Source organism: Parambassis ranga, chromosome 22, assembly GCF_900634625.1.
Source record: "Parambassis ranga chromosome 22, fParRan2.1, whole genome shotgun sequence".
Lineage (NCBI taxonomy): Eukaryota > Metazoa > Chordata > Actinopteri > Ambassidae > Parambassis > Parambassis ranga.
Genome location: NC_041042.1, coordinates 6981522 through 7003356, shown reverse-complemented (window position 1 = coordinate 7003356; position 21835 = coordinate 6981522). Strand labels below are relative to the sequence as shown.

General features: G+C 44.0%; 1 protein-coding gene across 1 annotated transcript; it reads left to right on the top strand.

Moving 5' to 3' along the window:
- Positions 1 to 910: 910 nt before the first annotated feature.
- Positions 911 to 21818, top strand: LOC114427189 (uncharacterized protein KIAA1522 homolog). The gene is made up of 8 exons (XM_028395061.1): positions 911 to 1251; positions 7190 to 7514; positions 16012 to 16158; positions 16236 to 16279; positions 16368 to 16503; positions 16619 to 16729; positions 16875 to 20762; positions 20963 to 21818. The coding sequence occupies exons 2-8, from the start codon at positions 7214 to 7216 to the stop codon at positions 21025 to 21027; spliced, it is 4692 nt and encodes a 1563-aa protein (XP_028250862.1). The 5' UTR covers positions 911 to 1251; positions 7190 to 7213; the 3' UTR covers positions 21028 to 21818.
- The last annotated feature ends 17 nt before the right edge of the window (positions 21819 to 21835 follow it).

Here is a 21835-nt window from a genome sequence, read left to right as displayed (position 1 = left end):
ACATCCTGTCTCAGATCCTACTGCACAGACAAAGGTGGCAACATTAGCAGGTCCATTCATGTTGGTCTTTCAATAGCTTCCTGTAATATTGAGATCAGCTGCCCATAAAGTTTGCATGGTTCATGTACAGTATTTGTTTGGGGTGTTTGCATACTGCCCATCAAATGCAACTCAAACATACAGCAACACACACAATAGGATGAAGAATGTGAGCAGAATAGAGGATCACTGTAACACAAATACAATGCATGTTTATGCAATGTGCTCAATTAATCTTTTGTATAGTCTAAAGCAACCTTGTGGGGGTGTAGCTTATTTATCTTACTACACTACTGTTAAGAGTCTGTGTGTACATATCTGCACATATTGGTGTCAGCCCATAATGTAGATATTGGCAGATAACTGATACTGACAGACTGTGTCCCCAGTGTGTGTATGAAAATTAAACATCTTTGTGACAGGGATGATGTAAGGATGATGAATATGTGTGGAGTTTAAAAAAAAAAACACTGATAGAAGATTTGCTGTTGTTTATGTTAGCTCAGCATTGCTCTTGCCAGGAGGAGTCAAACAATATCAGCATTTTGTGATCCGGATTTATTTAAAATGTCAAATAAACCATTTTATGTAAAATAATAAAGCTCAGAACACGTCCTTTCTATATTTTTTATGTTTTTATTTGATATGGTATTTACACAACAGTGAATAAATTTCTTGTCTGCCTTGTGTAAGTAACATTTTTCTTGCATTTGCATTAAAAAAGCATTGACAACAGTAAAATTTGGGGAGGAAAATAAAACCTAGTGTTCCTCCCTTGCTGCCTGTTCTTGCTGTTTCATTCTTTCACCACTAGATGTCCTCGTAGCACGGGCTGCAGCGCCACGCTCTCACCTGAGCGCGCGCCCAGCCTCCTCCAGGTGGGAGCTGCAGGTCGTCGGCAGCGTGGATTTCTCTTCAGACCCCCTCCACCTCCTTCAGTCTTTGGATCTTCCTCAGACACACGGTGCTGGCAAGCGGAGGAGACACGTCCGCTGACGTCCAGCACACTGGAGCTGGAGCTGGAGCTGGAGCGTACGAACAAATCCAGTTGTTTCCTCAAGTGAGACTGTTTTTTTCACGGAAATGGTTCACCTGAAGTTTCCCTTCGGCGGACTGTGAAAGTTTGGAGCTGGAGAGGAAGGACGCAGCAGGGAGACGCTTCAAATGGAGAGTGGGTGATTAACCCACCTGGATGTTTCGAAGTTTCACAAGGTATGTTTTACAACTTTTCGTTTGACGCTGGCTGGATGTGAACGGAAAAACTGCAGCTTAGTGTCTAATTGGACCATTTGCGCTGGAAAAACCTCATAAAGTCCACTCTGGCGTGACGAATACAGGAGGATAGAGTTGAACATTTGTACAAATACAAGTTCAAATTGTACAATAAGTACATAATTATTAACTACAATTACACTTTAAGCGTAGTTACATAATTGCATGTGTTGCCATTTTTCTAGTAAAATGTGTCAATATAGCAAAAAGTGGCCCCTCATGTCAGACCCGAGGGTCTGATCAAACGGAAGGCAGGAGGCTGAGTAAAGGCATGCGTGGAAAACTAGGTGTGGGAGATTTCAGCTTGGCCTTGAGGGATCCTCAGCAGAGGTAATCTAAGACCTGTAGTCCCTCTCTCAGCTATGGAGCTTATGACAATGAAGACTATTGTGTTGTTTCCCGTCACTGACCCAGCTGCAAATGACGCTGCTGTGACACTTCATCTATGTCAGTCAGTGACAAGTCCTCTGTGCACTTCTTAATAGTCTGATGTGGACTTCCTGCTTGTTGATTAACCTGAGAGAGATAACAGGACCACCTCAGGACCTCACAGGGGACTGCCCCCACCTCCCCTGTCTGTCTGCTGCATCTCCTGGACTTTGGCCTAGAAGCCAGCTCCACATCCAAACTTTTCTGAAACCCGTGCAGCAGTTGTTTTTTTTGATGCTTTCATGGCTTCAGTTTTACATCCTGTACCTCTGATAGGTGAGGCTGAGACAGCCATTTGTTTAGAAAGGGTGTGTTGCATACTGGTGTTCCTTCTTTCCTGGCCTGCCATGCCAGGGCTTGTACCCATGGAGATTACAGGTGTGTTATGTAAGCACTGGAGGTAATGGCTGAGCCACCTTGTAGAGATCTGAGATTCAGGGGGAGATGTTTTCAGAAGATTTCACCAAAAGTCTGAAACGACATTTTGTTTTAGGGAAATGGTGCAGACAGGTTTAACTTTCCAGTCATTTGCTGTGACGCAGGGCAGTGGAGGAAAGGGGAAAGCTGCAGGTCAGGAAATAACTGGTGTTGTAATGGACTCATGAGTGCTGTGGGACTGAGGAAAAAAACGGCTGGCTGTTAATCAAAGGGATTAACTGATGAGTAACTCATCAACAAAAATGTAATCAAGGCCGGCATGTCTCCACTTTCACATCTGCAGTCTTTATTTTATTATCTTTCCTTCACATAAGTCTCAACTGACTGTTATATTCCCACACTGACTGCTGGCTGCTGTTGCGCTGAGTGAACTCCAAATTGAAAGGATATTGTTTTGACTGGGTCTGAGCAGAGACACCAAGATGCCAGGATGTATTTTTAAACCCCACTGTCCAGCTGTGTTTGCCTTCTCTGCCAAACAGTCACCACTGCTGCACAACAGTTTCTTTTTTAAGTGGGTCTGACCTGTCAGTTCAGGGGGTCTTAAGCTCCATGGAGGCCGCAGTCCAGACTTAGGACCCTTGGTAACCCCTGGCAGCAAAGCAAACAAGAGGCTTTACTGCCTGACATAGCTGAATTCTGAGCTTTTTTTTTTTGGTTTGTTTGTTTAAAATGTTATTTAACATATTCACAAAACAGTATTTCTGATGGTGTGTTTCCACAGTGGTAAAATATCACACACACACAAAGAACAGTACGCACTGCCAGCGCACACAAGTACATATTATAATGTTATCTCTAAATGAGTCCCATGCGCCAGCCATTATCCATTCTGTGTCATGGCTGAGTCTCCTAGGCAGCAGTATGAGGGATGTGTGGCAGGGGGGAGAATGAAAGGGAGAACAAGAGGAGGGGGTGGGTGGGGCAGAGGGTGTGTGTCTTGTCTTTGGGTGAGGGTGAGGGGGGTGGGGGTGGTGGGGGTGAAAGCAGATTTGGAAAGAAGAGTTCTTCAGCTGGTAATTATGAATCTTTCAGGAATGCAGCTGCTGCTCTTAGCAGACAAGCCGCTGCATGGCTACGGCGGCCTCACAGCACGCCAACGTGCATTACACCATCCACAGACCTCCACTCAGTACCACCTCTTTCCTTCTTACACACACACAGTGTAACCTCAGTGAACACTTCTTCAAACAAAATATTCATGTCTGTATTGTGCTGCAGCGTTGCTGTTGTGTGTATTTTCATCACTGTCATTACAGACATGGTCTTTTTCTGAAACTGTATCCTCTGTGCAGCAAACAAAGGGACCACATAATGTCAGTAAGGGATTGTCTTTCAGTCCAAGTACTTTGCCACTGATGTGCTGGTAGGAAGCTTGTGGTCACCCTGGACTCCTGAATGAACTGTTGAAGATGTCTCCTGCTGAGCTCTCTCTCTCCTCAGCCACAAACTAACTCGGCTCACTGCTTTCAGTTGTAAAACCTGCTCATGTTGCTGAAATTTCCAGTTTGTAACTCCGCCATCCATCACAGTGCCTGTCTTGTACTCGGAGTGTTTGAATGTGCAGAGTTCTAGTTCAGACAAGGCTGCTTAAGTATTCTCTTGAGTAGCAGCTCTTTCCTTTGTTTGACAATACCCAGAGAAGACAGCCAACGCCCTGACTGATGCCTGCAGGTACTGCACACTGTGAAACATTTGCCATGCACTTACAGAGTCACTGTAAAAGGCAGTTATTTTCTGGACTGGCTGTTACAGTAAACCCTCTTCCTCTGAGCATCAACATCCTCCCTGAGAAGATCACCCCTGCTGTTATTTCTTTTTTGAACAGGCCGACCTTAACCATGCTCACTTCTAACAAGGAGTCTTGCCATGGGAAACTAAAACAGTGCACATGTGAAAGGCCTCCTGGATAAACTGAGCCTGTTCTAATCTAAACAAAGGTGGCTGTCTGTATCACTGTGCCACTCCCTCCTGACTTTGCCTTATCCCCAAGAGGCAGCGGAGTCTGCTTTACACTGTGACTCACTGCAGCCAAACATCCTGGAGTCCTCGCCGCCCCCCACGACACTAATTTTGAAATATGTGTTGCTCATGTGTGAGTTTAATGTACAAATTGTGTGTGGGTGCATTGTTAGTTTTGGGGGCGGTGGTGACGTCGGGCAACTACTAAGGGTTTCGACCCTTGTCAAATCCCACCTTAAAGGTATTTTATTTTAAAATAAATACCGGAATTTACATTATTTGCAATTGTGCTTTGACTCACATGTCTTTAGGGTGTGTCATTTGTTAAAGTCCAATAGAGAGATCCATAGCGTTTATCCTGGATTTGCACAGTGACCTGTCCTGCAGCACTTCGCTTTAGGCTAGGCAGGTGTCAGAGCTTTATGTTGTTTAAACTTTTTTGAACTGCCTGTGTAAATGTGGAGTGAAGAACCAGATTTGCTGTGGAATTCATGTCCTCCAGCTGCACAACATATAGCTGTCAGAGATACACAAACAATAGATAATACACAGAAAGTCTTGCGGTGTCCGTCAAGACTGCATAAACTATTACCAGCTCCAGTTTACTTCATGCTGATGTGTACACACACTGCTGTCAGTGTCATATAGTCAGTCCGTGCTGCAGGTATTGACACACCTCACTGAGGTTTGCAGCAGTATCTTCTGTCCAATGTGAGGTCTTTTGTAAAGGATAAGTAAACAGCATGTTGGAACACATGCCTGCTCCGACAGGACTGAGGCTTGGTTCTAAAGCCACAGCAGATTTAGTGTGTGCGACAGAGAGACAGAGAGAGGGCACACTTTTGTTTTTCTTTCTTTGAAAAGCTTGTATGTTCTGATCATAATCCATATGTTTTGTGCAGATAGTTTGTGTATCAACTTCCAGGATCTGTGAGGTAGGTGAGGGGTTAAGTAATTGCTGGGACAATGAGGCAACTCTGTAATTAAGATATCGGTGCTTTAGTTTTGAAAATAGTTCAGAGGTTACAGTATGTGCTAGAGAGTATTGTGACAGTAAAAACCCCTCATCACACAGGCAAACTGATATTTTTAGAGACTTTTAGAGGACACTCCACTGCGTGCGTCATCTCATTACATTTGTTTGCAAAACTGAAAATTGCAGGTTGTTTTGTGTAACCACAGCAACAGTGGCATGAGTCAACTTCTTGTGACCAGATTACACAGACAGCGGTCCGCTGGGTGGTCTCCACCACATCGCAGAGTTCTGAGCATTTCTCTGGTCCCTCTGTGAAGGAAGTAATATGAGGAGTGGATGGACTCCCAGCAGCCCCTGGGCTATACATAAAGGAACCGCTTCTCCTAAGAGAGGCGTCTGATTATTGGCGACTGCAGCCAGTACAGATGCACAGATCTTAGTCATGGCAAAATGACTGTAATTTGGAGAAGGAGAAACACAGTGCTTAGAGCAGGCCTGGCAGTTTTCTCTGGGGAAGGTGGGTTCTTGTTTCTGGCCTTTCACTACAACTCACTCTTTTACAGTGTGTTTGCTCCACCTCAGATACGGTGCACTGGATAACAAGTTTAGCTTGTTTACATTAAGATAACAAAGTACTTGAATAACACCCACAAATGTATAAAGTAGGAAAACGTTCAAGTAATTCAAGGGTTCCATCTAAAACTCCTCAGACCGAGCCGCATACTCCTGACATGACATACAAACCTTATTTTACTCACCGGGATTGTTTAGAATGATTTGTGAATGTCATAATTCCCTCAGGATTGTAAATCCAAATCTGCTACATATAAAATAAAAAAGTGCACCTCTGCCTGAAGACTTTCCATAATACATCCAAACCTCGTCACAGTCCCTGCAGAGCTTTGATAATGATGAGGTTTGGAAAAGTCACATTTGCCCTCTTTAGAAGACATGACATAGGTTTCTGTGGTTTGGTTTCATGTCTAGTCACAGGACAGTAAAGTCCTCCTAATGTCGGGTCATATTGCTCACACTTACTAAAATCTGTTTTGCATGCATGACTCAAAAAACAACATGGCAGCCAAAAACTTTCTATGAACTCCCCAGCAGCACCTGGGATTTATAATTTATTTTCAACTCCCGCTTTCTTTCTTTGCTTATTTCCAAGCTCTGACTCCTGTCATCTTAAGAGCTTGTTCCTACCTTTAGCCTGTGATTTGGAGATAAGTATCTAATAAAGTACACAGCTGGAAGAAGCCCAGTGTAAGCTACAGATCGCCAGGAGCAAGGCTGGGAAATCTGCCTCAAAGAAGGGAAGTTCATCAAGGTGACGGGTGGAGGAAGGAAGCAATGGTAATGAGCTCATTCAACTGAGAATGGGGGGGGGACAAAAAACACAATGCATCATAACAAGAAACATGAGACGTGATAAATATATACATGAATGAACAGCTTTTATTGTTGTTGTTGTTTGTTAGTTGTTTACTTTTCAGTTCATTCTCTCTTCCTTGTGCTGTTGTGGATGTCAAAGTGTACGAGCTTAGGGGTGCGGCTTTGTGAATTATGACTCCACGTTAAGGAATGAAGGGAGCGGTGCCAGTTCTTTCTTTGCAGAACTGTGAAGTCTGAGAGGCAGGAGGGGGTCTGTGTAGGCTGGAGCGCGCAAGGCTGAATGAGCCGTGCCAACATAGAATATCACACGCACACAGAGTGATCTAAAGAAAGAATGAGACCATGCCGCTTTGCATGCTTGTCTGAATCTTTCGTTGTGTTAAATGGATCAGACTGCTGCTTTAAACTTGACCATAATTGAGGACAAGCAGAGATTAATGTGGGCGAGGGACAAGAACACAGCATCTTGTCATAGACAATAGGCAGTGTTGGAGAGTGGGTTTGTCAGAGGATCCAGCTGTCTTGTCATCTTGGCCAATAAAATGGGTTTTTTAAAAAGCAGTGGTAGACAAAGGTTAAAAATCAATCAGAAAATGTGTCATAGTCCTTTAATTATTACTTGTGCCAGCACTTTAATCGAGACCCTAATGTTTGCCTCCCCTATCTTCTCCTCTTTTTCAGGGCATAGCTCCAGTGTGAGGTGGTATGTCAAACCGTGATTCACTGGGATTTGGGGACCTGCTTCCCCAGGATGTGGTTGACATTTTTGCCCAGGAAAAGCACAGCAAAAGGGGCAGAAAGAAGCGAACTCGCTCCCTGGGCCGAGCTTTTGGATGGTTAAAGGGAAAGCGCAAGAAGAGGAAGGACCACAGCGCTAACGGGCAGAGCCTGGGTCTGGGTCCTGCGCTGGACTTGGCCTTGGATGGGCATTCTGCTGGGCATCAGGGTGGACACAAGGGAGGACAGAAGTCTGGAAGGCAGGCCCATCCACATGGAAACAGCCATGGTATGAGCCCTGTTTCTCACATGTGTGAATTTAATTTTTTTTTTCCATTGCAGTCTATCAGGCTTGTGATATATATGTTTGACACAAAGGCCCAAGCTGACATGTTATTATGAACTCCCTTCCTCAGACAGTCACAAATCATTTGCCTTTTGAACTGACATGAAGAAAGTAATGGGCGTCTGTCAGGAAGAATCTTCCTAAAAACTTGTAAATGTAAATAAATATTTATCAGCATTTATGCAGCAGTATTTAATGACTAGTAGAATTTAGTAGTGTGACATCTAATATGAGTAGTGCTGGGAACCAGCTGAGTATTCTCCTTCTTGGCTCCCAGGCCTGCGTGTTTGTTCACTGAGAGGATGTTTGAACAGACTGACTTCCTACTCGCCTTCTTAACCTTCAGTTCTCTTTGTTTACTGTGAAAAAATCTGTCTCGTTCTGCGATACCATCACTTACTCACCTGGTCTTCAGGTTACATCGAGGGTGATGGGCTGCACCACCACCTGTGATAGGCTGTGACCATCCACCCAGGACTGGCACCAAGACAATGTTTTTCTTAAAAATCTTTTCTTAAAAATAATGTGCACACCTACACACACAGTCAACTATGGAAGCACACGGTGTGTGCTTAAAAGAAATATTTAAAGTCGCCTAAGAAGATTGCACCAGGACTGGCTTTTCTGAGAACTGTGCTCTGCAGATCTTGTTAGAGCTTGTAGAGGTGCACTCATATATCATTGTGCTGCACTGTACCAGTCCTGTTTTCCGATGAAGTGTAATCTGTGACTACTACCTTTAGTTTTATACCCATACAGTCAAAAATATCTTGCAAACAAGAAAAACCTTGTTCGGCAACAACCCAAACGTACAAACAGCGTCTAGTTGCTTCGGGCTGTTTTGTGTGTGTGTGTTTGTCTGGCAGCACTTATGCAGTCTTGTCTAATTGCTCTGCCTTTTTCTTGTGCTGCGTCTTCTCATGGTGGAAGCCCGGTTCACGGTTGGAAGGGTGGAGGGGATTTCCATTGGATCCACATTGTCCAACTGTACCCACAACAGAGGATGAATATGTATAGACACGCTTTCAGTCATATCTGTGGCTTCTGGGAGATGATAAATGCATAGACGTCAACGCCAGCACTGACTAAAGCCTGAGTTAGTAAATGCATTACACAATCTTTGTACTGCATTGTGTGACTTTGTGTTGGTCACAGCAGCAGTGTGAGAGTTTTGTTTGAGAAAGTACCTCTGAAGAGAGATAAGGTATTTCTCCTTCACCGACACTGTGTTGGAGGCTAACTCCCACACTGGGTGCAGGTCAGGAATCCTTCTCTTTTAACTTTCAACACATGTAACTCAGCTAGAATTACAGAAAAATGTAGATTTCTGTAAGTTGGAACCAACCTTTTAAACATCGTTTATGAGGGCAGCCAGAGTGTGTGTGTATCCACTTCCATAAGGTGGCAGGCTTCACAGCTACACAAATGTATCACTACAGTGCCAGAGGTGCTTTACTGCTAACTGTGATTTATGTGCCAGGTATAAACATACTCTGCTATTGACCCTTCAGCAATAAAGGTGCTGTGTATTCCATTCAGATTGTCGGTGCTGGCAACAACACAGCAAACTCCTCACCAGAAGCTTCCTCTGATTAGAGAAGGAGCTCAGCAATTCCCAAAACACATCCAGAGGAGGTACGGGATCAAGATGTGGTGCAATGTAATACAGTTGCACACAAAATTGAATACCTCTAGCTGAGGCCCTGATGATGATGATCTGTACTGATGCCAGAGGGGCCTCCTGCCCGATAAATGCCTGGTATGACGGGCTTTGTGCCAGTTCATTAAAAGCCATGCTAGGACTGTTACAGTGAGGGAGGAACAAGGGGTTCTGTTTTTCCTGACCACTCTGCTTACACTGTTCCTCATCGCACTGAGACACTGGTACCCACAGACGCCCCAAAGGAGTACTGTATGCACGAGGCTCGCGTGCAGGGATCTGTTCATTCTGATGATGAAACAGAATGTGAGAGGTTTCTGAGGTCGCCTGAAGATGTCATGTGACATCACTATAGATACTACAGGTCATTTTAATAGCATCAGGTGATAGAAAATGGAACATCTGAAGCGTTGGCCGAATCAATAGACTAGACTGGTTGTTTGTTTCAACCCTGGGCAATATTAAAACACATTTCTATTTTACCATGTATTGTTTAGAAGCAGATTTTGTAGGAAACAATCAATTGGATGTTAAATGTTAGAACAAGTCATAAAAACAAAGCAAAACTCTAACAAAGTTTAGCCTGTTTTGGTTTTAGTTTTGTTGACAGCGCAGCTTCTAAACCCTGTTTAAATGTTCTTTTATCTCAGTAAACAAGGCTCATGGAGTTTGACCAGAGTCGGGGCTGCACAGTAGCAGACTTTGGGTTGATAAGCTTAAAGGCACATGTTGTTCCTAAAACTTAACTCACTTCCATTCATCTAATGTTAAGGTGAGTCTTCAACAACAGACATGCCGGTCTGTCAGTGATTTATGTCACTGCTGTGCTGTCACTTCACTTGATCCTGTGCAGACATCAGGCCTCTCTGTCTCACACTCGTAATGTGCTTCAGGATGATCTCCCTTGTTTTTAAATGGAAACATGGATGTTGAAAACTGATTAGGTCATACAGCCTTAACAAGATCCACTCCGAAGGTCACCTGTTTGCTCTGACACTCCCTCAGAGATTCCTCACATTCCTGAGCTTGAACATATTTCTTTGAGGAAGCTAGAAATAGTGAGGCCTTTGTGTAGGTGTGTGAGTTTGTGTTTGGCTTGTATGCCAGGTTTAGATGGTATGAGCCGTTCAATTTGACTTTGTTGAATATTCAGTTGTAGGCGGGTGTGTAAGTGCAGCTGGATTGTGAATCCAGCTTTGCTGCATGGTCTTATCGAGCGGTGTAGAGCTGTTCTGTGATGCCTAAGTCATCAGGTTTGATACAATTGTTTGACAGATGTGTACATTTTACGGGTTCACCAGCAGGTCAGATTTAGTAGAATCCACCAGATTAAAGGTGCAAAAGAAGACCTTTGGGATCTAGAACAGCGCTTCCCAACCTTGTTGAGCCACGGCACATATTTTACATGTAAAAATTCCCACATCACTATACGTTGCTGGCACAGACGAGCTAAGACAAATTATTTACAGTAAATGAATGATAGTTTTTGGACTAATTAAGTGAAATTGGATAATTTCCCATGGCACACTCGCTGGGAAACACGGATCTAGAAGGCACTCACTGATACTGCTGTAAATATGTGCCGTTCAAATGGCACTTTTGAAACCATATTTGACACAATAACAACAAAGGCCAGGAGAACAGGTTTGAGAAAACTGACTTCTGATAGAGTTTCACTTTCTTCCTCTCATGGTGGGAAGTGATCAACTGCCTTTTCATTCACTGCTGCCTCAGGGAGATGCACCCGCTCTGAACGATCCTCTCATTAATCCAGCTTTTATGTGAAGTGCTGGTTTGTTTTTGTCACATGATTTTGGAAATTAAAACGGTGTAGTGCAGAAAGGAAGAGACCAATTCGAGGAAAAGGGTGCTGCCTTTGTCGATTGTGAAAATTAATGCCTGACTAACACGTGACACCTGACAGTGTGCAGGTGCTGTGTGGACACTGTGGGAATTTCTCTGTATAGTAAACAGTTGCACAAATGCTTTATTTTTTTTATATAATCGCAGGATTTTACCAGCATTTACTGGGATTTTATTTCAATACATAAAGGCTCACCACACCCACATGGCGGAGGTGATCATATTTAGGTCAGCTCTGTGTACCAAGTGCCAGTTTGCCCTCTAGTCTCATCTGAATAATATGCTTGAGTTTCATTCCATCGAGTTCCTTTTATTCATTAGTGTCAGTGTTACCAAACTACGCTGCCAAAAGCAACAGTTATATTTATGAAATCATACATTGTTCCGCCATCAAGATCAGCAGACATGTTACTGCGACTTTACACAGACTATTGTCATGACGGGAAAATGTTTGCCAACACAATGTGGCAAGTGTACAGAGTGACTGATAAGTGTGTGCTTGGAAAGTTTTGTGAGTCATCACTCATGACCTGCAGGTACAAACTGGGAAGAGTTGGAGCTTTTTGCTCAGGATAACTTTGTTAGTTATAACTCAGTGCTGCAGTAGAGTTTAGTAACCGAGGTGCACACATTGTTGGATATCATTATTATTATTATTTTGAATATCTGGGGCCATATTCGTCTTTCTAGATAGATTCAAGGCTTAAAGCCATGATAAGCTCAAGCTGAAACCTGTATATCATAGAGATATGTCCAGTCTACATCAGCACAAATTGTGTGTCCCTTTTCCTCCACACATGGACTGTTTACCTGCATGCAACCAAAGCCTGCACAAACATGATTTGTCAATACTACTCGGACTACAAACGGAGACCAAAAAGCTCTGAACAACCAACTCTCGTCTCCTGTCGGGATTCTACAGATGTGGAAATCTTAGGAGCTTATATTGTAAAACCAGTTTCATTACATGTTTCTGTGAGCGAGTGTTGGACCCATGGATGAGGTATTGCCGCCATCAAGCGCCACTGCTAGTGTGATTAAAATGGTGTAGCAGTGTGTGTTCTGTGGCTCTTTTTCTGCCTAAAGAAAAAGATGATGTCTGTACTCTCTCCTTCCACTCACAGGAATACTGAGATTTCTGTTTTATTACATGTAATCACATATAATTGGAGCCTGCAGCATATTTATGCTTACATTAAACGGGCACTAGCAGGTCTGAATATTTAACGTTCTCCTGCATATTTTGGAAAGTGATGTGATTTGTTGCTTATGGCTAAGCTCATTAACATAGCACTGTATTTGCGCTCTTGACCTACAAAGTGTGAAACGATAGAAAAAGACTGTAGACACTCAGTAGTAGTAATGTAAAGATGTCTACTGCAGAAGAGCAGGGATGCATTTGCGTCACTGTTTCAGGAGACATCTGATCCATAATGGGTTTTCTGGCGTACAGATTGTGTTGTCTTGCAGTGAAGTGGAGTGTAACCCTGCATTGTCACCTGATGCAGGTGTATCTGTTACCTGGATTGTGGTCCCTGTCACACCACACGTATTGCTTCCTTTTCCTCTGTTGTGATGTTTATAATTAATTCACTGAACACTCCAGAACAGTCAGTGGAGTTCACACGCTTTGATCAGGATCCATGAAAATGTGTGTCTGCTTGCTTTTTGGTTAAACTGTGAACCATCAGCCCGTTCCCACTGTCATCACCGTGCATCCAGTTACGTTTGTGCTCATTAGAACGGCTTAAGCACCTGGCAGACAGCACCCTCAGAGAATGTCTCTGCATGGATGTCTGCCCGGTGCTGCAAAACAAGAGACTAGGGCAAGTTAGGGCAAGGATGAGTGTGTGTGTGTGTGTGTGTGTTGGGGGTTGTATTTGAATTTGTTTGATTCCCATGAAGCACCTTTATGAGGAGTCACAGCAAGTCTTTGGTTATATGTGTAATGTTTAAAAAAAGTTGCTTTTACTAATTATATTTACTTTATGTTTGTGTCCCCTGTTACAAACAAACTACTTTCTTGGTTACCATGGAGACAAGACCCACCCTGACTGGCAGATTTTACATTCACACATATTCATGTGAAAAACTGGCTGTTTTAGTTGCCTCAAAAGTTCGGTCACCTCTGATGTGTTTCAGGCTAAAAAGGCAGACAATTAGCATTGTATGTATGTCAATAAAACATTTTTAGAATTTTTGTTTAAAAAAGAAAAAAAAAGAATAAAGGCTCTAAAATAAAACTTTTAAATGGCAAAACTGAATGATTGAGGATAAATGTAATGTAAAACAATCTAAGCCTAAACAATGATTATCCCTGTCACTATGGTTTGTTTACTGTATGTGGCGGGGCCACATATTTCATAAACCCTTCTGTCTCTGTTTACTGGCAGAGAATTGACCAAAACAAACTTGCCAACAGATGTCCGCTCACTCAAAACGTTCCACTTTAAATCCCCTTTTATATACATGTCGTGTGTAAATGTAATCATAATTCCCCCGAGGAGCAGATTTTTTTTTCTCTAAATGTTGTTGTCCTCACTGGAGGCTGAAACGTATGTGCAACAGTCGCTCTGTATGACGTCCATTAGATTTAGCGTGTTGATCTAAATCTGAGATGTAAACATCAGTTTGAGTTCCACACAATCCAGCAGTGACAGATGGTGCCTTTAATATGTCACTGATTAATATGGACACAATTACACTGACAACCAGTGATAATATAAACCCCTTATTAATGTGCACCCCCCCCCCCCCCCCCATTACTCCAGGCTTCACCAGCAGAGTGTGTCCTGTCATGGCAACTAGATGTGTGTCTGTTACACTAACATGTTCCTCTTTTACTTGTTACCATGTCCTGTCAGCACATGTGATTAATTTTCTTTTTTCCAGCTTTTGTCTGACTCACTATGGGAATGTTTTCCATTTGTTCAGATGACATGCATTCCATGTCATGTCTGCTTGGTGAACAAACCCTTGTAGATGAGTTTAAAGGGTTCTCATTATAATTAGTAGAAATAACAGAACTGTGACTAGTGTAAAAAGTGTTGTCTCTCCCTAGATGGAAAAGTGTATTTGGAAAAAGTTCTTCTCCACTCATCTTCTCTCAGTATGGTATTAAATGGACTGTTTGTGGAAACAATGGTGATTGTTTTTCACATGTGTAACCATGTGCATAGAGCTGCAGGCTTGTTTTTTGAACATGTTTTTAATCTTGTTTTAGGAATAGATTATTTAAGTTCTCTAACTCCCCCTTGTGGCAAAACATTAAGTAATATGTCTTTTAATAAAGTATAGAAATGTACAATGTTATTCAAGTCCTGTAGTGAAAACATTGTAAACTTTAACAGAGCAGTGTAGTGTTATTTGTCAGTGACAAAGCTGTGGCTCAAGTGAGAAGGAGGCACCCTGATGCACCTCAAATCCCTGACAACAGCTCTCTCTTTCCATCGGTGTTTACACATTTGATTTCAATTTGATCCGTGTCCGGACGAACCAATCCACAGTGAGAGCGCAGGCAGATGGGGAGCAACAGTGAGATGATGGGTATTCCACTGAACGCTGACGGAGGGAGGGGGGGTAGAGTACAGTGGAGAGGGATGGCAGGAATTAGGCTTTTGAGGATTAGTGCCTGAGCTCTGATTGACTATTGGCTGTGGAAACATTGTCTGCCCTACATGAACTGACAACAACAGCTTCATCAACCAGCAGATCATCCTGTCTTGATCGATGCAGGTTGTTGTTTTTTTTTTCTGAGCTGATGGACTGCCAACTGCACTGGTAGATTGGATTTTGAACAACTTGAGCATAGTTTTGGTGGACTTTTGGATCACTTTTATATAAGAAAAGCCATGGTGATGCTTCTGAGTAATAGCACTAGCACTCAATCCTACTGCTTTCCAACTGTTTTCAAGAGGAAAGGTGAGTGAAAACATTGCTCGTGTCTCTTGTCTGACTGATTTAGGATTATTATTGCTTTGTGCTCCATTAAGACCAGGTCGGACTGGCTTACCATAGACGGGCAGTAAAGTAATTAAAGTCATTAACTGTCACAATAAAACCATAAACACCACTTCAGAATGTAACGTTTACTCTGCTGATGTGATGTGCTGCGATTAGGTTATTATATCCATGTCAGAGGAGAAAAGGAACTAGAATTCTGCGCATCAATAGATTACAGCTTGCTGGGATTTTCTATATTAGAGCACCCATAATGCTGTTACAGAAGAAGAAGGCAAAAATTAGCTGCGATCACTAAGCACATGGCTGACGAGGCTAATTCCAGCATGGTCTTACAGTGACAGTGCAGACAGTGATTGCCGATAGCTAAATGTAGAGCAGCTGTTGCTCTTACATAAAAGTGTCTGGTGAGCGCTGATCCCAGATGATGTCCTGGAAGTGTGAGGGCACTCATGTGGTTTCGTAATCTTTGATTGTGTCTAGAATGAAATAGATTTCTTTTTAGAAATGTATGTCAGTATCTGATTTTGTGTGACAGTGAATCATTGCAGGTTCGAAGCTTCACACATAATTGCATTTGAGAGCAAATTTTTGGATGGCATTTTATAATTACTCAGTAAACGATTCTGCCTTTATTCGGCTAACAGGATGCGACAGCAACTTAATCATGGTTGGAATTATATCTGGAAAAACTGTAATATCTGGCATATGTTGCTGATGGTAGATTTTTGATTTGATAATCCCCTCATTAAAGCCAAAGTCACCGGAGTTTAATCCTGCCTAAGAGAGTCTGGAGTTTGGCCTGTTAATTAACATTCCCTCAAACTTATTTACTGCTCCTGTGCTTAAATGCCTCTGACATACACCTGTCTGCTATCCATATGGCCCCCTGTTACAGTAACAGGGAGCTTTGAGTTGATCCAGGCTGATCCCCTCTTCCCCCCTCTCTCCTTCAAGCTGTCCCAAAGCGAAACAATGATGATAAGACCCCAGCCCCTCCACTGCTCCAGGAGAATGTCTTCATTGAGGCCCCCACCAGGCCCAAGTATCTGGAGGACCTCCACACTGAGGCACTGGAGGGATTGAAAATGATGCAGCAGGAAGGTATAAATACACACAAGTGACTGTTGTTCCATCTTTGAGAAGTCTGCAGAAATAAGTGTCATCCTTTCTTCTTTCAGAAACCAATAATGGAGTGGAGTACCAGGATAATGAAAGCACAATTGTAAGTGACACATTGCACATAGATTTTCTGTATTTTTTCCCACACAGTTCTGTCCTCTTATGAACAAAAATTCTTTTCTTCCTTGCAGTCGACAATGTCGGTCCAAACAGACGGGGAGGGTGGAGGATTTGCAACGGACAGCACCATCCCTGACACGTCTTCTGTAGTCTCTATGCAATCATCAGTGTCTGCAAGATCCTCACGCTCTGGACTCACCCGGCAAGGTAACATAACCATTTACTAAAACATCATTTAAATGCTCAGTTGGTTATTGTACTGTATGTGATGACACAGAGAAATTCTATAAACATTGACATCCTCCTTCCTGTCTATGTCCAGGATCAACATTCAGACCATTGAACTCTGGGAAAAAGTCAGAAAAGTCCAGGGCAAGGAGAAGACACAGGAAGACGGTAGCTGGAATCCCGTATCATGTTCAGAGAGAGCTAGGTACGCTGCTAATCTTTAAAGCATGGTATACACACACAGCGCATGCCTCTGAGTGATCGTCTTGATGTCGGTGATGTTTTGTGGCTGTTATGTGGAGAACATAGTCTGCAGATGGATTTAATGTGAACTATTTGTCTTCCATCAGGCTTAGACAGGGTGGACTGGACACTCACTCAGAATTTAGAGGAGGAGCAGCTTTATAATGGCGACTCTGAATACAGCACCACCAATGATGAGACACGGCAGACAGGATCGTCACAAGAGAAAGCAAGTGCCAGTATTCAGGCCCAGAACATCCGCCAGCCTCTCACCAAAGACGCAGTCAAGCAGCAAGGTGCAGCCCATGCTGGTCATAGGGACGACCTGGCCCTGCTGCACCACCTAGGCCCAGACTTGGCAGGTGGGCCGAGGCCTCGTTCCTTGGCCGCCCCCTGGATGACCACTGCATCCAGTCTCCAGCAGGATCCACCCAGCCCAGTCATGTCCATGTCACCACAGGCTGCTTACATGTCTAAAATCATTCCCAATGCTGTGTTACCACCTTCCATCGAGGTGGTGGAAATCAGCCGTGGCCAGAGTCGCAGCAGTGTTCGTACTGTCAGCAAGAGCAGTCTGCTGATGTCCAGCCCAGCTCCCTCTCGTGCTTCTTCTAGAGCCTCATCATCCAGGACTACTTCCTCTAGAGCCTCCACCATCACCTCCGCCTCTCGCTACAACCCTCCAAATCTGTCTGATAGCTCTTGCTGGAGCAATTCAGAGTCCTCCGAGACCTTGGTATCTGACTCTTCAACCATCTCCAGCAGCAGCACCCCAAGGCAAATAAGGTCTCAGAATGGAGATACCTCTTCCAAGGATGAGAAAATTAGTGTTCAGCTCTCCATCAGCAAGACTTCTAGATGCACCTCTAATGGCAAGCTCATTATTAAAGGTGATGAGGTCAAGAAAGAAGGGCAGTTTGTGCGTAGTCTATCTGTCATGAAGTCCAAGAGGGCTCCTCCTCCTCCAAACCGCTCCTATTCCCTCCACAGTAAGATGAAGCGTCGGTCACGTGATCTGGCCGAACTTAAGGTCAGTTCAGGAGAATCTTCTCTCCACAGGGTCTCAGCCCCAGGTGAGGAAAAGACAAAACCTGGATCTTCTCCGATGCCCCGCAAGACTGTGGATAGTCCTGGCTACAATGCTGACACCAGTTCTCTGGATGACTCCACAGGCTCCCTGTCATTGACTCCCATCAGATCTCAGCTGCAAGTACTAAAGACAGAGAATGCTGATGCAGGACCAGTTTCTGAAGATGCTTCTCAGAAGAAGCAGGAACCAGAAACACCAAACCAAATGATCTCACCATCCAGTGGCTATTCCAGCCAAGACGCCACATCCCCGCTGCATTCTAAACAGCCTCCCAGCTCATCTCCACGGCACAAGAAAGGCATCTTAGCAAAGCTTCAGAGGTTATTTCCTGGATCCACTTCTGCTGGTTCAGCTCCATCTCTTCCAACTCAGCCAGACATTAAACTTGACTCGGTCAGCACAGTGAGTGTCAGCCCCTCTGTACGGACCTTAAGAGAACTCTTCAGCATCCCTCCGCATCCTAAGGTCCATGCACCTCCACCTCCTCCGCCCGAGTGTTGGGCTCACAACAAACGTACATTTGAGTTGCTCCTAGGTCCCCCAGCCCCTGACAACACTTATGCTATCATAAAGAAGAATCCAAAGGACAGGAGACAACAGAGGCAGTCACCTTCTGTGTCCACGGAGGGCTCTGTGAAGAGTTTGGTGGTAGAAAGAAAACACAAGAATCAAACAGTGGAGGCTGTTGAGGGATCATTGAATGTGCAGAAGGCAGAGAAAGTTGAAGAAAGTGGGATTTTGAATGTAGAGATTCACAAAGAGAATGATGAAAGACTGGCTCAGAATGTAGATTTGAATGGAAATAGAAACGATGAGAAAGCAAAAGTAAGTGATATATTAAGTGGGATGTTAGTTAAGGCTATGGAGAAACGTGGAGAAAGGCTAGCAGCAAAGAGAGAAGAAGAAGCTAAAAAGACATCCCCCCAAACTGCAGAGTTAAAGACTCACATTAACACTTCATCATCCATTTCATTAGTACGCATTTCTCCATCACCATCTCCTCCTCTCCAACCCCAAAACAGACCAACCACAGAAGTTGCATCTGTCACATCACAAGTCCTTGTATCTCCTGAGTCGTCCTGGCCCCCACCACCTCCACCTATGATTCCAGTGGGCCTAAATGGGCCTGATGAGGTAGATTTTCCTCCACCTCCACCGATGTTTGCGGAGGAGGATTTAGTGTTACCTGTTCAGGTTCCACCAAAGACGTCCATTATTGGCAGTGACTCCTCTGCATCTGTGAAATCAGTGGTGAAAACAGAAAATGTTAAGTTGATCACAGTGGCTGAACCACAGAAGCCCAGTACATCTCAGGAGGTGGTTCATCCACCCCTGAATATCCCCCCTCCTCCACCATATTCTGCTCCCCCTCCACCAGTTTTACCTTCAACAACTAAGTTTTCTGTGCCACCAAAACAGGTCATACCACCAAAACAAGTATCTCCCCCACCATCCAGCGAGGATCCTTCACCCCAACCACCACCACCTGTAGATGTTTCACCTGTAAGAACTACAGAGTCCTCTCCACCTGATCAAGGTGTCCTCCCACTTCTTGAAGACGTCTCCCCAGCACTGGTTAGAGTAGTATCTACCACACCAGCTGAAGAAGTCTCACCTGTACAGGTTAATGAGACCTCCCCTCTGCCTCCTGAGGAGGTCCCTGCTCCCTCCCCTGGAGAGGTCACTCCTCCTCCTGCTCAAGAAGATGCCCCTGTAGAGGCAACACCTCTAAGCAAGCTAACACCACCACAAAGTATTCCACCTCCACCACCCCTGCCATCAGAACCCCAGTCATCAGAGCAGGAGATTGATCTTCCACAAGAGAACATCCTGTCTGAACCTAAATCTGACCATATTTCTTCTAACAGTGTTCTCCTACCTCCTCAGAGTATTCCACCCCCACCTCCCCTACAGCCTGCACCTCAGGTTGTATCCCCAAAAACAGATGATACAAAAACCCTGGAGACACCACCTTTGCATCCGTCTGTAGACTCACCATCTCCTGAAAACCCTCTTTTACCAGAAAAGGATGAAGAATCTGCTCTGTCTCAACCCGCAAACATCCCTTTACCTCCACCTTTACCACTGCAGGGTCTTGACAGCGTTAAGCAGGAACCTGGCCCTTTGAGCACAAAAAACCCCAGCCAGGAGCCGACGCCTGCCTCTGTCCCACCTGAAGAACCTACTCCTCTGGTCACCCCTTCACTTCTGCAGATGGTCAAACTGCGGTCTGTCAACAGCAGCCCTGAACCCCCGAAAGCCGAAGAGCAACCAGAGTCCGAGGTCACAATGAGGGAACAGCAGCCCAGAAACCAGGTCCCAACCTCATCTGCCAGTGCTGATGCTCCTCAGAAGCCCATCAGACGCTCTCTGATTGTTACCTCTCCCACATCTACTTCCCCACCTGCCATAGGCACGTCACAACCAGCTCTGCCCAAGTCGCAATCTCTTGTGCTTCCACCTGCTTCTTCCTCCACGGTGCTCTCACCTATGAAAAAGTCACCTGCTGCCATGACCACTTCTCCTTCCATGAACCTACAAGAAGCCATCCGCCTGAGGACAGCAGCCAGATCTAAGGAGGGGCCTGTATCCAGGCTCAGCCTGCACTCACCAACATCACCCATGGACTTCCACAAGTCCCCTACCAGCACTGCAAGCTTTATCTTCTCTAAGAGCAACAAAAAGATGGTGATCGAGACCAAGCTGGAGGCAAAGGAAGACATACAGAACAACCATGAGGTTTCACCTGTTACAAAGGTGATCAGTGAATCAGAGTCACTGAAGAAGGGAGCCAAGGTGCCACCACCTGTTGCAAGAAAACCCAAAACAATGGGCAAAGAGGTGGAGACGAGTGAAGGCGCAGAGCAAACTGCAGGACAGGAAGCACAGCAAGAGAGTATCAAAGGTAAAAGATACATTACTATCAGACTGTGGTCACTCAGGTCTATTTAGTAACAAGAAGCTTAAACTCCAGGAGGTGAATTGGATTTGTACTAAAGGTTAATCTCAGTACACTAATGTGATCACAATGACGATGCTGACATACTGAACCACATGTAATGTAATTAACATCACACTGATTCTGTCCACATGTTCCATTTTCAGATGCTGCAGAGAAGACAAATGGAACAGCAGGTACTGTTGAGGGAGGAGAGGCATCGTTGACATGATCGTAAAGACTGAAGGAGACTTGGGAAGGACCTAACCAAAGAAATGTGGGAGACAAGTAACTGTATTTGGACAGATGACATGCTTATTTCAGGAACTGTGTTTGAAAACAGTTGAACATTTGATGTTACTGGTGTGGGTCTTAATTTTCTGAAGTAATCAGTTTGCATTTTACAGAGAGTAAATGCTCTGTTTTTGTCAGGGTCTGAGCTTTACTGTTACAAGAGATGGAAGTACAGCACCCTCTAGTGTCAAACAGTGATTGTACCACTTATGTCCTGCTGAATCAGCTTTAGTCGATGCTTCATGGGACTTCTGGGCACTCATCTGTAAATTTAGCAACACTTTGTATATTTAACATGTCCAGTGATGTTGGATCTATACTACAGAGTTCTGTATGTTTTCTAAAAGAGCTTCAGTTATATATTTCTTAAAAAAATATTAAGTTATTTTTTTCCTGTCGAGTTCAGTTAAGAGGAGGACGGAAAGTCTTGGCAATGTTGGTAAATCTTACGATTATATGAATCACATTTATTTGTTTAGCTCCACGATCATATCCACATTTATGCTCTCAAAGAAATCCCACACACACTACTTTTGTTGTTTTAGAGCTGTGCACATAAAAATACTAGAATCTTTATTGTGGAGCACATTTTCTGCTGCTTTCAGTTCCTGATAAATGGCTCAAACTGTGGGATACTTTGTGTTGAACCATAATATATTTCAAACAGGTTTTTAGAGTTTATTGTAAGAAATAATCATTTATAAATAAAATTCAAGATTTATGGACAAATGTCATGTTTGCTTGGA

Bases quoted from the DNA above. Each gene is read 5' to 3' on its own strand.
- LOC114427189 (XM_028395061.1), top strand. From the start codon at position 7,214: ATGTCAAACCGTGATTCACTGGGATTTGGGGACCTGCTTCCCCAGGAT. The intron at 16,159-16,235 runs GTATAAATACAC...TTCTTCTTTCAG, and splicing joins GAAAATGATGCAGCAGGAAG to AAACCAATAATGGAGTGGAG. The intron at 20,763-20,962 runs GTAAAAGATACA...TTCCATTTTCAG, and splicing joins ACAGCAAGAGAGTATCAAAG to ATGCTGCAGAGAAGACAAAT.